Source organism: Anguilla rostrata, chromosome 3, assembly GCF_018555375.3.
Source record: "Anguilla rostrata isolate EN2019 chromosome 3, ASM1855537v3, whole genome shotgun sequence".
NCBI lineage: Eukaryota > Metazoa > Chordata > Actinopteri > Anguilliformes > Anguillidae > Anguilla > Anguilla rostrata.
This window is the reverse complement of record NC_057935.1, coordinates 46,574,669-46,596,266: the sequence shown is the minus strand read 5'-3', so window position 1 is coordinate 46,596,266 and position 21,598 is coordinate 46,574,669. Positions and strand designations below refer to the sequence as shown.

The window sequence follows — 21,598 nt, the reverse complement described above, 5'->3', positions numbered from 1 at the left end:
AATTTTCAACTTTATTATTTTCGCTCCTTCAAGGTTGTTTATCCTTGCTGCATATGCCCAGTGCAGGGACACTGCAGAGTATTGATTGGCCACCCCGCAGTTTAATTAATTGGAGAGTCTCTCTACTGAAACAAATCAGGTTCGCTTGCCAGCTCTCACCATCATGCCCATTACTGTAAAATGGACACATTCTGAAGACTGTTGTTAATTTGTTAGCCCAGATAATTAATAGATGTTGATTATCTGGCCTCAACAGATCAATAGCAATATGAAATGGGAGGATTATGATTGCAGCACATACTTTTTTCAGTGTGATAACAGAGAAGAAATATGTTTTCAGATGATTTATAGAGCAAAGATGGTGCGAGACTTCCATGTACAGAAGCACAGTTTACCTTCCAGTTAAATCATGGTCTACGAAAAATGCTGGGGTGTGTCTTTTTCTGTATATCAGCTCAATATGCATACACATTTTAATTGTGTGGGTGTATGTACTAGGGATGCAACAGTTCATGTTCAAAAACAAAAAGAAAAAAAAAAAAAAGCTTGTCACCTACGAATCAGTTCAGCCAGAGGCGTAGGACTGAGTTCGACACTGGTGAGAGGTAGGGGGATTTGCTTCCCCCATTCGCTCCCACAGTAAATATTATAGTTAGTGGAAAAGTTAATTGGTTCCACCAGAGACAGCTATGGGTATTACAAAAGCAGACACTAACCTCATCTATTAGCACCTGCAAGAGCTGGCTTTGTTGTTTCTTTATTGTTCTGTATATATGCGAGATATCCCCTAGTCAGTAACAGGCTAACAGTAGACATCCTCAAGAGGGCACAAGAATGAAATTATCATGTTAAATCAACTTAAACCATATTTAACCCTTGGATATTGGAATTTGTGAATTAAATACATCGCGAACATTCTATTGTTAGATGCATAACTAAATGCATACATAATAAATGTGCAATACATGTGCCTTAAACAGTGTGGGGTGTAGATGAGGGATACCAACTGCAGGATGAAGAACAGCTACTCTACACCGCAACACCATCTCACTACCCATTCAGACCCTCCACTGACACATCTGGGATCTATCAAAACATAGTTATTATCTAAGAACATGACAAAGACAGAACGATAAGATGGATAGTTTGTCCTCAAGAGGAAATTATTTTTCAGTTAATTTATGTACAGGCATATGAAAGCATTCCAAAAACACATATACAAAAAAATAAATGTAATTCCCCTATCTCCCAACCCAACTTTCACTCTCAAAAAATAAAGAAAGAAAAATGTTTGGTCACAAAAAAACTCAACTACACTTTTCCACTTCTACCCCCATAATCAAAATGCTGTTCTGTGTAACATGTCCGCATATCAAACATAGTAACATGTTGCATTGCGCCAGATTAAATGTTGGACTGGCTCCATTTCTGCACTGCTTTTGTTGCTGCATTTTTGGACTAAGGAATGCTGGAAATAAATTAAATGAATTCAGCCACTGGGCCTTCCCCGTACATAGCAAATGTCTTATTTTTTAACAGGTTTGACTGTTTCCAATATTCGGGGGACATGTCCCCCTGCCCCCCTTCTTCCTACTCTGAGTAATGTTTTCGGTGTGAATTGGACTTAGTGTTCATGGCTATGAATAACAGTTACAAAATGAGTATTATACCTTATCGGACCTGTGTCTTGTAGTTGCTCCAATGACCTTTGGTATGCACTTATTGTACGTTGCATTGGATAAAAGAGTCTTCTAAGTAAATGTAATATAAAATAAGCAGCAACAAATTTTACATTTAAAGTGGTGCTTTACATTTTGAGGAACAACTTTACAACCCCGTTCCACTCATTTTGATACAGTAAAATATGACATTTAAATTTCAAGTGGAAAAATTGGGATTCAAATTCATGAATGCACTCTTATTTTGTGTATGCAGTGTAATGCAGTTTGAGTTTATGCTGTATTTTATGGTGCTATAATGTGAGTATTATTTTTCATTAAAAAAAAAACAAACAAAAGCAAACTGGCACTTTTCCTCTAGAAAGAAAACTTGTTAAAACCTTTTCTTCAAGCTTAGATAATCATTTGATTATATTTTGATAACCATTTTTGATAATTATTTGTCAAAGAAATTAGATGGCCACTGACAACCAGTTTTGTCAACTGTAGCACCCCTAGTGTGTACTCTTTTTAAGCAGCCACAGACGGTTCCAACTTCCAATGATGTATGATCAAAGCTCTTCAATAGGTCAAGGTATAAATCCACTACACTAATGGCTTCCAATGAGTGGAAATTGTTTCTAAAGCAGTCTGGGTTTAGGTGGGCATGTTGACAGGAAACCACGCCATCACATTATGTGCTTTGAAAGGGTATCACTTTTGCCCTTTTCAAATAAATTCAGCATATCAATTCATTTTGTTTTAAAGATATATGGATAAACTACATCTGGACAAGGAGCTGAGCTTGGTGACTTTCTGGTTGAAATACTGCATTGTCCTTGCATTGTAACATTTTCTTTTCTGTCTTTTTATAATATGAAAATAACTTTTTATTGAAATTATATGATTTCTGTCATTCATTGAAGTTATACATTGTAGTCACAAAGGTATTGCTTGTTACAAACTGAGCCTTTCATTTTTAATTAATGTATGCCAAGACAATACCAACTGAACTATTTTTAGATGCTAAGTGCATATAATATAGACTGACTGTGAATAACAGTCCAATGTTAATCATAAAGTCCCCATGCTTTAGTCACGCACATACATTAACTCTGTGGTGACAACATATTTTCCAATATTGGGTTAGTTTACTTTTTAGGCACGTTTATAGGGCTGCCATACATTTAAGAAAAATCAAAGGTCCTATTGTGTCTTCATATAAAAAAGCCTGTATTAAAGAATAATGGCAGACGATTTCACATGCACTTTGTTGTAAACTGCCCAGAGATTCTTCAGACAATTATATTTGGGATAATAATAATAATTATTATTATTATTATAATTATAATTAAATACATTTACTGACAAAACAGCTGGTAAAGGTACAAATTACTCTTATAAAGACAAAGATTTGGCAAATTAAATAAGTGAGAGAGTGAAATGTGCTACCTTTCGCATTTTATTATTTTACAAATCATCATGTCTTTGTACATTACAAAGTTTCATTTCATTGCATTTGATTTTTGCAGCAACAGTGAAAGCCCTTTTAGAATGTTGCACGTCTTGACATGAACACATAAATATGGAAGAAAGCTTTTTTTTTTTTTTTTTTAGTGGAAGATCAGCCAAACTCATGAGATTTCAGGCGAGCTGCATTTCCTCGAAGGATCAGCCTAGAAAATAGAGAGACACATTTCCAATCTGCAAGCCCACTCCTTGCTTCTTACAGTAAGGGCACAACACGTTTCCTCTGGAGTGCGCAGGTCACATTACATGTTTGTTTTCTTAGACACGTGCACAGATAACATTGTCATATGCTACCCATTCACCCGTTTTACTGAAGTAACACAGGTCAGAAGATACTTCGCTCATAAGCGCAATGGCAGTTTCGTCCCCTGCCATTTGAATTAGCTGCCTCCTGAATTACTAGCCTGGTACAAAAACCACTACAGTGCACTGCAACCCACTTCCAATAATTAAAGCATGATTACGTTTGTATGCGTGTCCGTATCAGTCTCTAGCTCTCGGCGGCTGGTAATACTGCTGAGTTGGTCGCGTTCGCCTGGGCTGGCCGTCGCCTCCCCTGCGGTATTCAAGAGAGTTCTCATAGTAAACATCTTCATCCTGCGAGTAAACAGTGAACAAACCTTTTAGGCCCAGTCCACTTTACACCAATTCATTTGATCTGAAAACCGTGAAACCGTCATATGAACTGGAGTAAATAAGAATCAATCTCAAAGGCCAATAATGATTATATTTAGACACCCAAGTCACAGACTTCCGTATACTGGGAAGATTGTTTCATATACCATCCATTTAGTACAGGACAATTATTGAAGAAATTTAGGACAAAGTATGCACCGTGATAAAATTTACAACAGTTGTACCCGTCCGGGAATTCAAAGCTGCGGCATTCAAGCTAACCACGTTAACAGCTACACTACACTGGTGTTAGCCTATATGACATCTTTAGAGCATTCACTGGTGGTACAACTGTATCACGAATGCATGCAATTTTTTTTTTTTCCAATTGTCAAAAGAAATGGACAAATCTAGTGATTTCCTACCAATGGTTACTGGGGCTGTAGCACTGTGCAAACTGGCTGCAGGCTGAGAAGCCCTGCTCTTAATGGTCAATAAATGACAGGACGCCGCGGTCTGTTGAATGGCGGTCGAACGGACGGTGAGTGAGGGTAGGCCGGGCCGGTGAGAACAGCCTGCCCTTGGGGCCGCGTCGCGCGCACGCCTTGCCCGATATAATCGGGTCGTGCAAAGGCACGGCCCAGACATGACAGGGGTCGCACGAAACGGGGGAGGTGGGCGGAGGAGCCGTCCCTTGATAGGAGACCTTCTGCTGCTCAAGGTGAGGGTGCTCTCATCCTCGAGTAAGCCAGCTGGCACTTAGCAGATGTCTTAATCACGGTACTTACATGCTTGGTCTTTGAATTTATTTGGGATATAAATAACTAAGAAGCAGTGCTTCCGATGGCAGTTTAAAATGTAAGCCTTTGCTCTAGACAATAAGCCAGGTTTTTTGACAGTCTCTAAAACAGCCAGATATTCCAATCATACTTCTTTCCTTATATGTTTTTGCATATTTTTAATATCAAGGATTTAATTATCAATGTGCATTTCACTTCAATATGCAGAATCAGCAAAGTGTAAAAAACTAGCCTAGTTGGTGAACATTTGCAACTGTACAATGACGATAAAAGAGCTGTACATACAATTTCCACCCGATTCAACCACAAGTAATTTTGGCCAAATTAAATAAGTCAGAAACTTTTTTTGTTCTTTACACTCAACTGTGTGGCTTACCAAGTAAACTATGTTGTGAGCTACAGCTAATATAGCTGTAATATAATAGAGCAATGGCACCATGTATGTTGCAACAGGACTAGCCATCTTGCAAATGTAGGGGCTCCAATGAACATAGTGCATGGATGCTCACACAAAGAGGGTAAAAGGTAGCAAATGTGGCTCTTTGCTGTCCCTTCACATGAAATTGATAAGCTGAAGGTGCTTACCCAGGAGTCCATGTGAACAGGCTTGATATTATGGAGGAGGACTTCTTCGCAATTTCCATAATCGCTGAAGACAACCACTGCTGTCGTTCCAGACGGATGCACTGCGTCAATTCTGGCACGATAGAACTAAAAGACAGGAAAAACGCAGACTAATCAAACAATCCATATGAAACATTTGAATTCATGTCGTCATTTCAACATTTCTGCAGTATCATTTGGCAGAACTGGTAGAAAAGCATCTTTTTACAGTCCTCTAATGTTTGGAATTTTCTTTCTGCATTCCACTCTAGCCCCGCCCCAATCTTCTTGATGTCAGAGTACCTTTTAAAAAGGTACTGCTACATAATATAAATGACAATGAAGATATCCAGCTGTAAAATTGTTGCCATCCACAAATGTGTCCGTACTTTTTAATGACAGAACACGGCCGGCACCTGTTTGGCTAGACTGGTTTCGGCCCAACGTTTTCAAACTTGAGAAACATGGCGGCCTGTTCATAAACTCACATATTCCACATAAACAGTCCACTAAAATGAAACGTTTCTGAAAACATTTCAGGTAAGGAATTGGCCATGTAATTCCTGACTCCTGATTCATCTTTGATCTGCAATGCCTAGTTTGACAGTTTGATCCACGTTTCATGAGCCAGGTGCAGCGACGCTGCGCTAGGCTAATTCATTTGCACAGAGCATGCTTTATAAAAATGAGATGGACACTCCTACTCCACCCACATCAGAAAGAATTTCAGGCTGAAACAGTGAGTGGCATATATTGATTTCTAAATAAGTAATATGTTAATTCATTAACTTATTTAGAGCAGGCACAGGGCACATTTTATAGTATACTATATTGCTACAGTTATATAATGAAAGTTCAGGACGATCAGCTGATCTGTGTAATGCTTGCTGTGAAGCAATACTAATGAATAAGCACATGGATACCAGTGGATAACTTCACAGTTACAGAATGATACAAAACAACATTTTTTTTCCTTCAAGTAGGAGCTCAAAATGTTCTTGAAGAGTTACCTAATGTAATACTTGTGTAAGTGTCCCACTGAGATTTCCCATTAAAATAAAATCTTATTCATACTGAGTGATTCAATGTATTTTAGAAGTCTCTATTAGGTATGCATACACAAAACAGAACATTCAACATACAACTCCACATGACGATAAAATGGCTCCACAGAATCAGGCGTATGCTCACCTTATTGTCTTCCCAGTAGAGAGCAAGGCACTGGTCACCTGGTTTCCAGTTATTCAGCCCATGAGCGCTGGATTCAGAGACCAAAAGTGACTCCATGCCTTTTTGACTTTTGATTGGTCCTGACCTTTTCCTGGGCCCAGAGTTCTGAGAGATGTTTTTATTGGAGAACTGGTCACCAGAGGTCACACCAGACTGCTGTTTAATAGGCCCAGTCCGCCGATGCTCTGAATACCCGTTCTGAATGTGCGCGTTACTGCCAGTCCCAACCGTGTTCAAGTCCTGCGTCACAATGGTGTCCTTATTCCCCCACGAGTTGGAGGAATTCAGAGAACCAACTACATCTGATTTTCTGATGGCAGTATCTGACTGTGGCCTGTCAAATACCCCTCTCCTTTTACTATTGGCCTCAAACTTGCCGTCGAACCGAGAGCCTCCTTTAAAGTCAGACTCTCCAGAGTTGCTCTCCGGAGGTTTGGGTTGCATGCCATTGTCTTTTGGAGTTTTCTTAAAACATTGATCAGACCCTAGCTGGAATCCAGCAGAACCAGACTGATCCCTGGATCCTTGGTGGAATCCACCAGAGCCTACATGGTCTCTGGATCCTTGCTGAAATCCACCAGAGCCTACATGGTCTCTGGATCCTTGCTGAAATCCACCAGAGCCTACATGGTCTCTGGATCCTTGCTGAAATCCACCAGAGCCTACATGGTCTCTGGATCCTTGCTGGAATCCACCAGAGCCTACATGGTCTCTGGATCCTTGCTGGAACCCACCAGAGCCTATATAGTCTCTGGATCCTTGCTGGAATCCACCAGACCCAGCATGATCCCTCGTCCCTTGTGGAAAACCTCCAGGACCAGCGTGATCGCGAGATCGTGGATTTCCACGGAACACCCGCCCGCCTCTCTTGCCCTCATCCTGCCATTTGTCTGGGCCACCAGAGCTATCGGGTCCCCTCCATCGCTGGTTGGGGGCCGAAGAATCCAGGCCTGACTTGGAGAACTCACTGTCCCTTTGGAAGCGTGGGGGTTTGTCGTTTCTTGGCTGCCTTGCATCATTCCGTGAAGGATATTTATTTTGTATGTGGTCTTTGGGCAGATAGTCTGTGTCTGGGAAAATCATCTTGTTCTGCTGATCCTGATGTTTTGGAGGTGGCTGGCTCTTTGACTCTTAAGAAAAAATGAAAAGTACACTGTTACTCCATTCTTAAGACTGAAGAGATCTAAAAGGTGGAGATAATTATGGGTTTGATTATTATGGTGCTGTTCAAAATCAACAGACCTAAAAGCTTCACTAATGAGGAAATGAATTTATACATATAGTAAAATTACCATCAATAGAAAAGGCCCCCATCTTTGATTCCAGGAAATCAAACAGGGTGCTTGGTCCAGAGGGCCTTCCTCCTGCAGCATCTTCCTCATCTTCCCCCCTGGCTCTTCCACGACCCCTGCCCTTTGCTAAACCAGCAAATATTTATATGAGAAAGAAAGAAGGTACTCCTAGTTTAATGAGGTTAGACTAGAGGAGTGTGCAACAACTTTCTCTCCTTTTATTCCACCAAAAACAACCATGCCTCAGATCACAGTGTGTACATTGATTATTATGAAATGCACGCTTTGATCTCATCTACATTGCTAGAATGTTTGCATATAACAACTGTTGCCCCAGGCCCTCATTAGTAATTAAAGCTCCCCAGCAGCGAGTACTGTACCTCGCGGCGGTGGTCGGCTGAAGTCGGCAGGCACGGGCTTGGGCTTGTCATTTGTGAGAAGGAAGTTCAAAGCCACCTCCAGGTTGTTGTTGTTGTCCATGAGTGCCTGCCTTGCAGCTTCTTTGTTGAAGCCCATTTCCATGATGTCCCTCAAAGCCCTTTCGTCCACCTGAATGACCATAGGAGAAATCATGGGAGAATTCACATTCCGTAACTGTGCCAGCTTTATCAAAACTATTTAAAGGTGCAGTATGCAAGTTTTTTTTAGAACACTTTTGTTCATATTTTATTACATGTCCTTCACATCATAACTAATATCAATAAATCATAAGCTTTGAGAAAAAAAATTGAAATCTCTCCTGCTCCAGGCTCTCAAATCAGCCACTCTAAATTTCACCATGTCTGAATCTTCACAACTAATCAGGACAACTCTCTGCCTGTCAATCATATTGCGTGTTCACAGCACTGTCAGAGCACAGATACCGCAGAGACAGTGCTATAGCTAGCTAGTTGGCTATCAATTTGCTTACCAATTTAACTTACTGAGAGCTAACCAAAGGAATTAATCCTTAAATGGAGACGAGTCAGTTTCTTTCATTCACCAAAAAGATCGGTTCAAAAAGAACAAATCATTCACAAATGACACCACTAGCGTGCATCACTTTTACATGTGGAGTATTTAAACAGCGACTGAAAGGGAATACTCTGTCCCACAGTTTTCCATCAGTACCTACAGGTTACTCCTAAGTGGGATAATTGGTTGCAGCAAAGTACCAGTAATATTGTGCCTTGCTTTTAAAGAGTGTTTTTCTACAATTTCAACAATGCAATAATGTACTTTCTTTTTTTAAAACTGAAATCCTTGAACCACAACAAGACACTCACCAGTTCTCGATACACCCCATCTGATCGGTTTTCGGATCGGTTTTCGGTCCAAGCAGGTTTTTCTTCACGCCTTCTCGGGTAGGTGTCTCGACTCTTGTACGTGGAACCGGGATTGGTGAGATTACTGCCTGCGTTTCCTCCACCGCCAAATGTTCGAGTCTGAACACCAATTAGAAAATAAACACAAGCACTGCAGGTACGGGATGTACTCGATACACCAATGGATGATGTAATTACACAATGCAGACGTGCAGTTCAGTTGCATGTCAGCATTGTGTAGACTGGTACTGGGCTTCAGGAAAGGGACAGGACAGGGTGTCATTTCAGTGCCATTTTGCTATGACATAATAGCAGTTTTGTTGAATGTAGAATAATAATATACTTCGGTACAGCACATTTCCTGCAGTTCTGCAGCATAAAGCATTACAACATTAATCAGAATACAAATACATGAGAAATATCTATACCATTAATTCACTGAGTGATAACATTTTAATGATAACAAATCTACTGTCAACTGTTCAAATGGCTTTTACTCTGAAAAGCATATTTTAACTTATCAATGATTGTTTTCTTCATATGCATTATTACATAATACTTTTCTACATACCATGTACCCTAGATATCAAAGGAAAAGTGGGAAATTACTGTATTAGGTAATTCTATAATTACAAAAATGTTTCATATCATTAAACAAGCATGATGATTTCCCCGAGTTCGCAAAATAATTTATCAAGTATGTTCAGTTTTATAAATTGTATTACAGAAGTAGGGATTGAGAAGCTTGGGATAGGGTGATTATTTGTAAATGGCAAGCTCACATGCTCTCATATGCTCATGCCTGCAGACCAGGCACATACCACCTTCTATTTTACTACAATTTCATTGAATCAAAAAAAAAAAAAAATTTAATAAAGTTTGGTTCGACTGAACTGCATACGACCTTATTAAACTTGCCAAGTGGGACTGATGGAATCTAGGGGGTAGTGAATTGACCAAGAGTGCTCAGGTAGCTAGCAATATATTCGGTTCATGAAATGATTATATGTATCTAAGCTCAATTACATTCATTAATTCCACGATAATAAAGACGGTGTGAATAAGGCACCTCTTTGCTTTTTGCGATTTCAGCGATGGCTGCGATCCTTTGCTTCTCAAACTCATCGTTCTCATCTGCAGTTTTCGCAGCACTGGTGACCTGCAGCGTCTTCCTCTGATCCAGCTCTCGGCTGTCAACCTGTTCTTTCGTCACACATTTCTGAGAAACAGAACAGAAAAAAGAACAGAATAGCGTACTTACGTAAAATCACAACTACAAATTTGAACATATTACAGCTAACACATTGTAGAGATGGGTGATATACATCATGACAATTTATCGAATGCACCAACGGTCACAGCCACTATATGGTACATAACATTTCCTTTTGTCTTTTTCTTTTTAATTATATCTGAAGCAGTCAGTAAACAACCGTACTAAAGAGGCTGCATAAAATGCTTATGGCGTAACTAGTGTTTTCTATTGGATGTTGATAAGACAGCCAATCAGCATGAAGGTTGTACAGCTTCCATGTGATCATGTGATGTGTTTTTGTTAATCACATGAAGCTGCGAGGCCTTGCTGCTGATTGGCTGTCTTATGTTCACTCAATAGGTAACAGTGGTGATGTTTTTTCTGGAATCATCACACACAGCCTCTGAAGTGTGGTTGTTTACTACCACATTGAGTATAATTAAAGTAAAAAAGACTAAAAAAAAGGCAATACACCACACCGACCATTATTTAATTCAGTAATTATTTTTGTGATATATCGCTCATCGCCAACATACTGTATTACATATCGTCTGAGAAATGGGTAAAGAGAATCCTAAAGACACCAGCACAAATATGCATGCAAGAACAATAGAAATTCATAGCAGCATTAAAGGCAGAGGAACATGAAGATACCTGTCCGAATGGGAGAAATGGAGGTGGCCCGCCATCTGCACCGATATTAGTTCGGCTGTGCTTCGCCAAACTCTAACGGGAAAACAGGAGCAATTATTAGGCTGAAGTCAGGGGTTTTTAGCATGGAATCCCATTTTGAAATGCTATACATGACTGAATATTTCCTATTATGCTGATTAAGCGATTTATTTTGATATCATCGGCTGCTAAGCATGTTGCACAATGAAGTCAATATGCTAATTCAAGCATCTCCAAGGTTGAAAGGTTCAGGGTTCTAAATGCAAACTGTGTACATCTACTTTATTGACCTTATACATTAGACATTGATGCTATCAGCCAAAGTACACACTTTCTTGCGCGTTACGAGTTGAGTTGATTAAGAAATAACTTTTAAAGAACTTAAAGATGTTTAAGAAAGATGCTATTAAGGCTATGTTTCTAGATAAACTTTAAATCTACTTCCTTTTCACATGACATACAAGAAATCAAACAGTGTGACAAACCTCTTATATGAGAATTAAATTATAAAAACATGGAGTGTGTCCATTGTGTTACTCTCACCCTTTGCAATTCCCATTTTTCAACCATGTGATCGACTTCACCACCAAGCACATGGATTTTGGAGTCATCAAGAAGCAAGAACCCGTTCTTCACAAGAACTGTGCCCAAGAGCTTGACTTTAGTTCCAGGAGGTGTGTTCATACTGAGCGGAAAAAAGGAGGCAGGTTAGCACAGCAAATGGTGAGTCTTTCTCCCGAGTGGGTCAGAGAAAGGATATTGCTGTAAGTGAAAGGCAAAGAACAAGGGCAGATCCGATTTGGGTTTTCATGCAACTTCCGCTCTTGACGATTTACTAGGCCCAATCATTTTACTCTTCTGACATGACTGAGCAAGAAGCAACAATGCCCAATGTATCCTTGAAGGAAACATTTTATATACTGTGGGCATGATATAGGAGAGCATTAACGTATGCAGCTATTTCAAAACATCAATCCGGAATAACTGGTTGAAATAGGCTAACAGCCAGCATACAAACTGCACTGCCAGGACTGAAGTTATACATGGTTGTGTTTAACTGAAGCCATGTTAGGAATGCTACACAGCTTCCCTGAGTGGTTATGCATAGCTTCGGAGTCATAGACTCACTTCCAGAGCACAATAAGCCAAATAGACATGTACTCCAACACATCCAAAGAGCAAGCAAATCTACACGAGTATAAATATACAAAAGTAAATCCATGACAAGAAGTGTAGTACTAAAGGTTGTGAGAATACACTTAAAAAAAATGTTTTTCAATTGTTTGTGCAAAACATTGACCCTCACAAAACAAAATCTTTAGCAAATAGGATTGTGCTTTCTTTAAGAAACCAGTCATTTTATATTATGAAGTGAGTCAACATTTAGGCCGGGCCATCACAAATAGCTACGGGTTACGCAAACCAAAAAAAAACATTGATTGGCCTCACCTGATTTTGGACAGGTGTTTGAACTCGATGCCCACGCAGTTGGTGTGGCCGTCCGTCATCTGCACCCGCAGCATCCTGGGAGCCGCCTGGGACTCCTCGTGGTCTTTCGGAGCCGCCACGTTCCGGATCTTCTGCACCTGGAGGACGCATGGCCCTTCTACCTGAGGGAGGGAGGGAGCGAGTGGAGATGATAGGGCCGGCTCATCCTCAGCAGAGACTCTCAACCCTGGGCCTGTAGAGCCGGAGGCTACGCTGGGTTTCGTTTTCAACTTAAAATCAATAACCGGTTCAAACCTAAGAAGCTGGGTGAGGTGACATGACCACCGGAACAACCACTTTATACGATCGATTAAGAGCTGCGTAGAAACAAAACCCAGCATGCCGGGCCTCTCTCCCGTGTAAGGTTTAGGAAGCCCTGATCTGAGGTATCATGAGGATTGAATTACACAAGCTTATTTCACTCTGGTATTTAAAAAAAAAAAAAAAAAAAAAAAAAAAACTGTCTCAGTTGTAAAACAAAAGCAAAGACAAATTCAAACAGAGATCAAGATCTGACAAACACAGATCAAGGTTTCACACGTCGGCAAAAAAAAAAAGAAATTAAAAAAAGTAAGCAAGGCACATCAGATTCTGAGCCAACATTATATTTACCGTCCATTATTATTTCATTTCAAAAGTAGGATGCAAAAAGAAAAGTTAAGTCTTTTTTTGCAGTCTTTTGCAGGTATAAAGATACAAACTGCACAATAAACAGACTTTTGGCCTCCCAAGTGGATCATTACAGTGAGTGCAGTAATGTACCCTACAGCCCAGACAGACAACACAATACTGAACACGCCAGTGCGGATAGAGTCCATTCTTGGAGAATGTGCAGCAATTTTCGCAATGTCTTTAAATGAGTTAGCGTATTGGTGTGTCAATATTTCATTTTAGACTTCAAGCTATAAAAAAGAAAATAAAAATCAGTTATAATGGCACCATGAAGATGAATCCATTCCATACCGGATGTACAGAATACTCCAATAATCCTCAACAAACATGGCTAATTTAAATTGAACGTATGAGTGTATTTAATGGGCTGAACGTTACACTGAATGCATTTTAATTTGCGGCATAGAATTCTTTACGATGGCTATCAACACAAGGGGTCATCTGACCTCACGCTTTTCTCTATCAGCTCATCGCCTGCCAATGCATATTCTCCTATTTTATATCTTTCAAACACTCATTCCATATGTATTCATTTTGCGTTTATTAAAACAGGAACGCAAGGGATTGTGTAGCCAATCAGATGCAAAGGATGAACAGGTGGCCAGATGTAGAGTCAGTGCTTATGGGAATTTGACCAGGCCACCGGGGTTAACACCCCTGTCTATTTCAGGAATTTCCATGGGATCTTCAATGAGCACCTGTTTAAAAGATTATTTGAATTATAGCACATTTCTACAGCACAGTAACCCATAACTGAGTCAGGGTACTGAATTTCTATTTGATCTAGAGGGAAGAGAGCCCACTATTGACCCATCAATACCTCTTCCAACGGCAAATCTACTTTCTCGGGAGATGTTGCCATCAGAGTGCCTCCAATCATAACAAAGAATGAATATTCCGTAACAATTTAAAGTTCAGATCAGTTCTCATTCAACCGATTTCATTTTTGGTAATGCACATGATTCCTTTTGAAAGAGGGCTATACCTTTCATCGATAAATTGATGGGCCTACACTCTAATCTCTGACACTAAACCACTCATGTAAAATGAAGAGGTCAAAGACAACGGCAATGAGTAAAAAGTTCACTTCTAGGTTTAAGCAAAAAAAACTGAAATTAAAAGACTGACTGGGGAAAAACCAGCCCACAACATTGTGGGAATGGTTGGCATTGCTCATAGCTTACCTTCTCCACTCGTCCACTGTTTATGTCACTGGCCAAAAATTTATTCCCAATAGGTCTCAAGTCGCTCTGGAGATTACAAAGCACAGGATGAGAGGCTGCACTACTAAAACAGTCCTCAAAATGTATAGAGATCAACTCCAGCAAAGGGTACAGGTACAAAATGACCTATGGTACCCTAATGACTTTAAAATACACTATACATGAAAGTAAGTTAGACATAGAAGGCAGACCACTAATGAAAGTGAACACAAGGTAGCATCTCTGATGACACCCACCATAGGCATACACTATATGGCGTGATGGAATAGAAGTCTTGTAACCAACCACAGAGCAACAATTTAGTACTTTTAAGCCACTAGCTCTCATCCAAGAGCAAAACAGAACATCACATGTGACTCTCTGGGAATTAAGAGATACCCTTTCTATGATTAAATGTGGGAGATGCCACTGTTTATGTCTTGTACATTAAATAGTCTGTAAGCACACACAGCAAAGAAGGTTCTAGGTTACTGCGGATACTGCACCAGAAAGAAAACATGGGTCAACTCAGACTGTTACATATAGGTCAAACCTACATTAAGTGCAATACGGATGATGTCGTTGACAGAGGCTTTCTCTGAAGTGCTTCTGCAAATCTCTATGCCTTCGTCTGAAAGGTACCTGAAAGGGGGAGAAAGATTAGACGACACTCATCATACCATCATTATAAATCATTCACTTTTTAGAGTCTTTTAAAATAGTATTTTAAATGTAATGTTTCTGACAGGCCTGAACAGCTTTTGTGTGCAAGAAAATACACTTCCAGTAACTCCAAAGCAGCTTGTCCAGCAATTTTGGATATATTATTCAATACATTTGGCTATGTTTAATCTTATTTTCAGAAGTAATTATTTTCCATGCCCATGCAATCTGTGCTCTGGAAAACTGTGGCTCAGCTTCCTATATCAACATTACTACATAGGTCCTTAGAGCTTACGCATCTTAAGAACTGAGAGCGAAATAAATAACCACATGAAATACAAAATGATTTTACTTTTATGATTGTAAATAAATGTAATCATATGTACAGCCTCTGGAGGTACAACAGTGCAAGCTGCTTTGCAGTTACATTTATGAACTTTCTTGCTTTAAAACAAAAACACCTGAAATCCCAGTTAGAAATACATAAATACAGGTAAGTGGGCAGTCCCTAACACAACCTAGCCATGCAATATTAGCCAGTAACAACACCCTAAGATGAGTAGCTCCACTTAGTGCAAAATAAGGTGCTGAAAAACAATAACTTATTTTTTTATTTATGCTATTGCATTTTGTTGCTCGATCGTGATATTAATAAAATTCCAAATGATAATGCTATGTGATAACCTTTAATATGTTATTAAAGCCCAAGTATAAGTTGCGACTGAAAAATTGTCGGACGTTATATGTAATAAACAGCCGAAAAGAATTACTTCTGAAACTCACTGTATAGCTTGTCGTCATTTATTTTAAGTGCATTTGAAAATTAATTGCATTGCATTGAATAAAAGAGTGAAATTGTCGCTAAGCTTCTTCAGTAAGGCGTGTTATTGTAACGCGATACATGCATTCTTTGTCCACTCGCTTTAAATGTGTGAAAAATTTCAGAGCACTGCGTTGCGTTGCACGTGATATATCAATGAAACTAAGATGCTTTCGATTTTGGAAGGGTGACTGTGCTTTTGATCCTAAGTATATTGTACAATTTAAGCAAAGTTGGAGATTCTTTCGGTTGTACTTTGTTTCTACAAAATTGACAAGAGGAACTTCTGACAGCACAACGAGACTTCTACAAGCACAATTAAGATTTTAACACAACTTGGCTTCAAGACAAAGCATATGGGTTATAAAATAGCATCACCTAGTGGCAAAGAGAGGCAAATGTATTTTACCTTAAGTTATGATTTATACAAAGTGTTGAAGGTTTCCTTAATAACCGAGCATACTTATACAATATAATTTTTAATAATTGCTTGCATTCACACAGATTCGCCATAGATGCTTAATTTGTGACTGAAACGTATATCGAGTGTTGGTCTATGTTGCGCCAACGTACACAAGTTTAATATTGACCTACGTTTTACAAAAATAGGCATGCCTGTCTTTTATCTTTAAAAAATAATAAATAAAATAAAAACACTGAAATTAGTATCTGACTTGGGGAAAGGGGAAATAAATACTGTGCCTTCTGTCGGACTGTAACTTAAGTTAAGCCAAGCTAGCTACGATCATCAAAGTCTAGAACTAGCGAATCGTTTCACATTACTGTGTACAGCTTGACTTGATTACTTGGATGACCAACCAGGTATCTAGCACGCTACCAATTGGTCTGATAGCCACAATATCCTTCGAATGCCGAAAATATTTTTTTAAACAGGAAATGTTTCCATGTATCTGGTCAGTTCTAATTAACGAGTTAATTAAATCGCTAGCTATAACTATCCTTTCATTTACGAACTGTTTGAGTTTTACATGAATCTTTGTAGACTTAACATAACGTAGTCTTGCTTTTTGTCTGCTGTGTGGCACAGCGAGTAAAGTAGCTAGCCTAACAATCTCAGATCTTAATGCCAAAACGTTAAGGAAGCCAACATGCTTACACTGGCAAGCTTGTAGTACGCGTACTCGTTTGTGCTGCACCTAGCTAGCTTGCTCTTTAAGATTCGATTAAGAAGAAGTGAAACCAAAAGCACTTTCACTGGAACCCTTTAGCTAGCTAGTGCAAGCTGCCTAACGTTACCACAATCGCAATTATAATTAACCGACAACGACACAAGTCATATAGCAGCTAGTTAGCTACTAAGTAATACTGTGGCCAGTTCAGGCCCAACTTGCGTTAGCAAGATAGCAATGTTAGTAACAGCAGCTAGCGTTAGCTAGCCACTACGCCAGCTAAATTAACTTGCAAACAAAGACTGCCTGATACGCTTTCGTATAAATGCCGTCGTATCATCACACATAACGGTAGCTCTGTAAACCATACAAAACATATACATTTTTCGACATATAAGAAGTACCGTAGCCACGGAACTTGCTACCCACCAGCCTTCTTTGGTTAGGGCTGAGCTGAAATCAGCCATTTTTTCCTTCCTAAACGAGTTTGCTAGCAGACACTTAACTCAACATTGCAATAATAATAATAATTTATTTCCACAACGACCCGATATCAACATCCAGTTACTGCAGCTCAAATAATAACTTAACTCTTACGAACAAAAACAACTGTTCGCTTGACTGTAAACTATTTGTATCAGCCAAAACATCGGCGCACGCGTACGGGATCAGAGTTGAAGGGTCCTTGAATATTTACGTCAGCCAACTTCTTCTTCACTGAGTTTACTAACATGATGTATATACGCTAACACGTGCCAAGCGCCACCTGGTGTTGTGGTGTACGCAGTATCTCTGACCAAATGCACAAAGTCTCTGGTTCATCCTGAAACCCAGCAGTAAACGCAGTTGATTGTATGAAAATACTTTTAAATAAAATCTGAGAACGTGCACCTCAATTGTTTGATTACAAATCTAAAATTGCGGAACAGTGAACCAAATCAAGATGAAAAAAAAAAAATAAGTATTAGTCCCAAACATTTTGGACCTCATTGTGTATGAAGCCTATATCTGCATGCGTGTGATGGAATTGCTGATGTGGGAATGGGGAGTAGGTGTGGGAGCACAGTGCTCTTGCACGCATGCATAAAATCATTTTCATTATTTGTGTGCTCAGGCTCAGCTTAAATTAAATAAAATTTGTAAATGAAATATAATCAGTATTTGTTTGAATACCTTTGAAAGTGCACAGGTTCTAAAGCAATAACCATTTCAATATCATACAAATAGCCCTTTAATAATTTGTTTAGAGAAAACCCACATTCACTGGAAGTCAACTGCATACTTAATATGTTTGCTCTTCCAATGATATAGTTAGGTGCTTACTAAAGCAATTCAGGTTACCCTCGAGTGTACAGTTTATGTGCCATCTGGGATTAAAACATCTGCTTTTACAATTATTGCTGCTTCCCTCAAAACATATACTGAAAATTTATCATGTTGCATACAAACTGTTCAATATGTAACTAAACAAAAAGCATGCAACTACATTAGTTAATTTGTTGTTACATACCCTGTATTCTTTTCTTCCTCGTACCGAACATGCCTGCCTCAGTTTCAATGACCTACCTACTCAATGCCAGTTAAGTAAAGACGAAGACATTGCAAGTGACAAAATATTGAGAAAAGTTGAAAAAATCTGTAACTGTATGAAATTTTCAAAGTAAACCTTTCACAATTAATTTTGCTGGCAAGGTTTTTCATTGTTGCTCATATAAATTGGACAGTTGCACTTATGTTATCTTTCATTGTAAGCTACTCTGGATACAAGTGTCTGCTTGTACGAGTCTATGATACATATCACTGTCAGTGTCCTTGCTCTTTGTCCATTACCAAATAATTCAAATAATGGATGGAGTATGGGAGGATCATGGTGGCTTTTGAGGCAAAGGGTGTAACACCGCAACCTTATTCCCACTGTAATGAGCAAAAACACTCGATAAGTCTGACCCGTGGAATGCCAGTCTAAAACAATTGCTGTATAGGCTCTTCGAAACAAGCTCTTACTCCTGCCATGAAGTGATGATCATACCCCAGGGCATATCACCTGCTCAGCTGAGTATGAGCAGGATGAATGCTTGGCTGGTGGTGAAGTATTTTTATTTGGAGTCCATGGAGCACATTCCAACTGAAAATATAAACAGTAGCCTTTCTTTCATGTTGACCATGCATTGCTTCTTAAGTGATATAAATATTAATCACGGGAATCCCTGTGGTATGTACACCAATTTCTGTTGGGAAAAAAAAAAAAAACTACTGCAAGTTGTGTCGCCAACAGTGCATCCATTCTTATTCTCAGCTATATCATAATAGGCAGAATTGCAAATCGGAATAATATGTTTATTATCTTGAGAAACATGCAGGTTAATGAAGGTCAAATAATTCTACTCTGAGCCCACCCCTTCAGGAATATATTGCGCAAGTGGGTCTTTTGCTTTTTGATTGTGTTACCTGCATTAAAAATCAAATACTAAGGCACCCAAATTGAGACATAAATTAAATAATATGTAACAAGGTAGCCTACCTCCCCTTCCCTTAAGTGGCTTTTGTCGCTTGTCAGGCCGCCATTGTAAATAAGAATTTGTTCTTAATGACTTGTCTGGTGAAATAAAGGGGAAATAAATAAAATAAAATAAAAGGTATTCTGAAATAAATGTGACAAGCAGTAGCAACAAGGCCTCTAGACAATAATTGCTTCATAGATATTGCTTCAGTGCTATACAGCAATATTATCCATGGATATAATTATATTTGTATTAATATTATTTAGGATTTGGCATGAGATTGTAGATTATCTTTGTAGATTATTGTTACCAAAATGCTCATGACATTGAAGCGCTCATTCCATTTTTGTGCTTAATCTGTCAACACTTCAAACCTGAAATACACAATAAATAAATAATCATTTATTTTCTAAATGTTGGGTAAGATGTAGACAAACTAGGATATGTGACAAAAGACTGAGCTGGTGTTGACAGGAAAAGGCCTGATAAAGATTCTTATTTTTTATTTATTTTTTATTTTTTTGTGGCAATTTCCAGGCAAATTTAGTCAGGAATGTGTCCAATAGGTGGTGCTACAAAACCATGCAATAAAGATGGGTGATACAAATCACAATTTAATTTTTATTTTTTTCACATTTTGTCCTACATCCCTGCATTTGTGATGGTTTCATTTTGTGCTGGCTCTATTTGCTGTGAGTAATGATTAGAGCGCCTCTTTCAAAAAAAGACAAAAATGGATCTTCACACTTGTGTTCTTGATGTCTGTACAGTGCCTTTATGAAGAAGAAAAAAAAATCCCTGTCCCAGAAACATGAAAGGACCTCTTTTTCCATTATTTCAGTAGCTGTCTTGAATTCTGAATGTGCTGAGAAGCTTTTAATTATTTTTTAAAAATCTCATTAGACAGTGGGGTGTATAACTGTATACCATTTGTCTGCTCTGCAAACATTTGTTGACAGGTTCATTACCCAGAGAGGCTTGGTGAACAAACAGCAAGAAAAAAAAAAAAAAACCTCTAATATGACTTTCAGTTTATTTTAAAATTTATGAAGTTGTTTATACACTGAAAGGTTTAACTGAAATAAGCATGCTCATGTTTATAAAATGACCTCTCCCCCTCCTCATCTTTGTCCGTGTAATAGTATTATGGCGTATGAATGGAATGGGCCAGTTTTGAATTTTCGAGACTGAATTTTTAGATGGCTGAGGAAAATCAAACTGCCACCTGTGAAAGTCACAAACTTTTTAATCTAGCCTCTTAGCCACCCTCTGTGAAATCAAGAGACTAGGAAGCTGGTGACCATTGTCTGGGATGGTCAATACCTAAACTGACAGGACAACAAGCAGTCTGGCTTGTTGTTTCCTAGGACATAGCTTCTCCTTGCAATTTCAGCAATAGCAACTTGTGTTCAAAAGCAATGTTCTTTTTCTCACTAAATGGTTTCCTCAAATTGATCGTGTTGTGAATGTGTGCTGTCTTTAAAGAGATGGGCATGATCAGATTGATTGGAACATTAGATGCTATACTGCATACTGATTCCTCAGTCTAATGTGGCGATGCAGTGTTTGTGTAAGAGTCAATGTTCTGCACATAACAGTCAGTCTTTGAAAATTACTTCTTGAAAGGATAACAATGAATTTCTGTTGATCCACAGATGTATTTCAAACATGACAAAGGAATAGTATGATGTAAATATGCATTTCTTTATTGCAGTCCATACTGTATGTGAATGCATTCTTTATGCCTGAGATCTATCTGCAGCATTTTTCAAAATAATCTAGATTAAACCAAAGTGGATGATTAAATGTCAACATGCTTAATTTGGCAAAAATAGAACAGGCACTCACATTGTTACAGATATTCTTATCTTCGATATAGAATATACAGTGAAACAATCACATCTGCATCTGGGTCCAATAAAGAAGAACACACATTTCTGCAGGATTAATTTTAGTGGAGAACTTGCTTCCACTAATCACAGTGCCATATTTATTTGGTTTAGATGAGAACACTTCACATGGAAGAGGAATAACAACCCCCGCCAAACACAAGATCGAACCCCACTCTAAAAAAAAACAATTACGGTTAATATTAAAATATCAGTTATCTTCACTGCTTTACTGCGAACATGAAGCAATGGCATTAAGACATCTATGGGGTTC

At 38.8% G+C, this 21,598-nt stretch overlaps 1 protein-coding gene across 2 annotated transcripts; it reads right to left on the bottom strand.

The window, feature by feature from the left end:
- Positions 1-3,102: 3,102 nt before the first annotated feature.
- tdrd3 (tudor domain containing 3) lies at positions 3,103-17,637 on the bottom strand. Of its 2 annotated transcripts, none has more exons than XM_064327914.1 (14): positions 17,364-17,637; positions 14,879-14,963; positions 14,304-14,369; positions 12,409-12,569; positions 11,503-11,644; positions 10,942-11,013; positions 10,102-10,251; positions 8,994-9,152; positions 8,109-8,277; positions 7,729-7,854; positions 6,398-7,566; positions 5,189-5,314; positions 3,653-3,785; positions 3,103-3,334 (listed from the first exon to the last, which is right to left on the bottom strand). In XM_064327914.1, exons 1-13 carry the CDS (start codon positions 17,399-17,401, stop codon positions 3,672-3,674), a joined length of 2,577 nt encoding a protein of 858 aa, XP_064183984.1. In that variant the 5' UTR covers positions 17,402-17,637; the 3' UTR covers positions 3,103-3,334; positions 3,653-3,671. The 2 variants fall into 2 exon arrangements, with proteins under 2 accessions (XP_064183984.1, XP_064183985.1); XM_064327915.1 differs by having other exon boundaries at positions 3,653-3,744.
- Between the last annotated feature and the right edge of the window lie 3,961 nt (positions 17,638-21,598).

Coding starts and splice junctions, on each gene's coding strand:
- tdrd3 (XM_064327914.1), bottom strand. CDS start 17,401: ATGGCTGATTTCAGCTCAGCCCTAACCAAAGAAGGCTG. Junction 7,855..8,108: donor CAGCCGACCACCGCCGCGAG/GTACAGTACTCG, acceptor TTGCTGGTTTAG/CAAAGGGCAGGGGTCGTGGA. Junction 3,786..5,188: donor CTGTTCACATGGACTCCTGG/GTAAGCACCTTC, acceptor GTTTACTCGCAG/GATGAAGATGTTTACTATGA.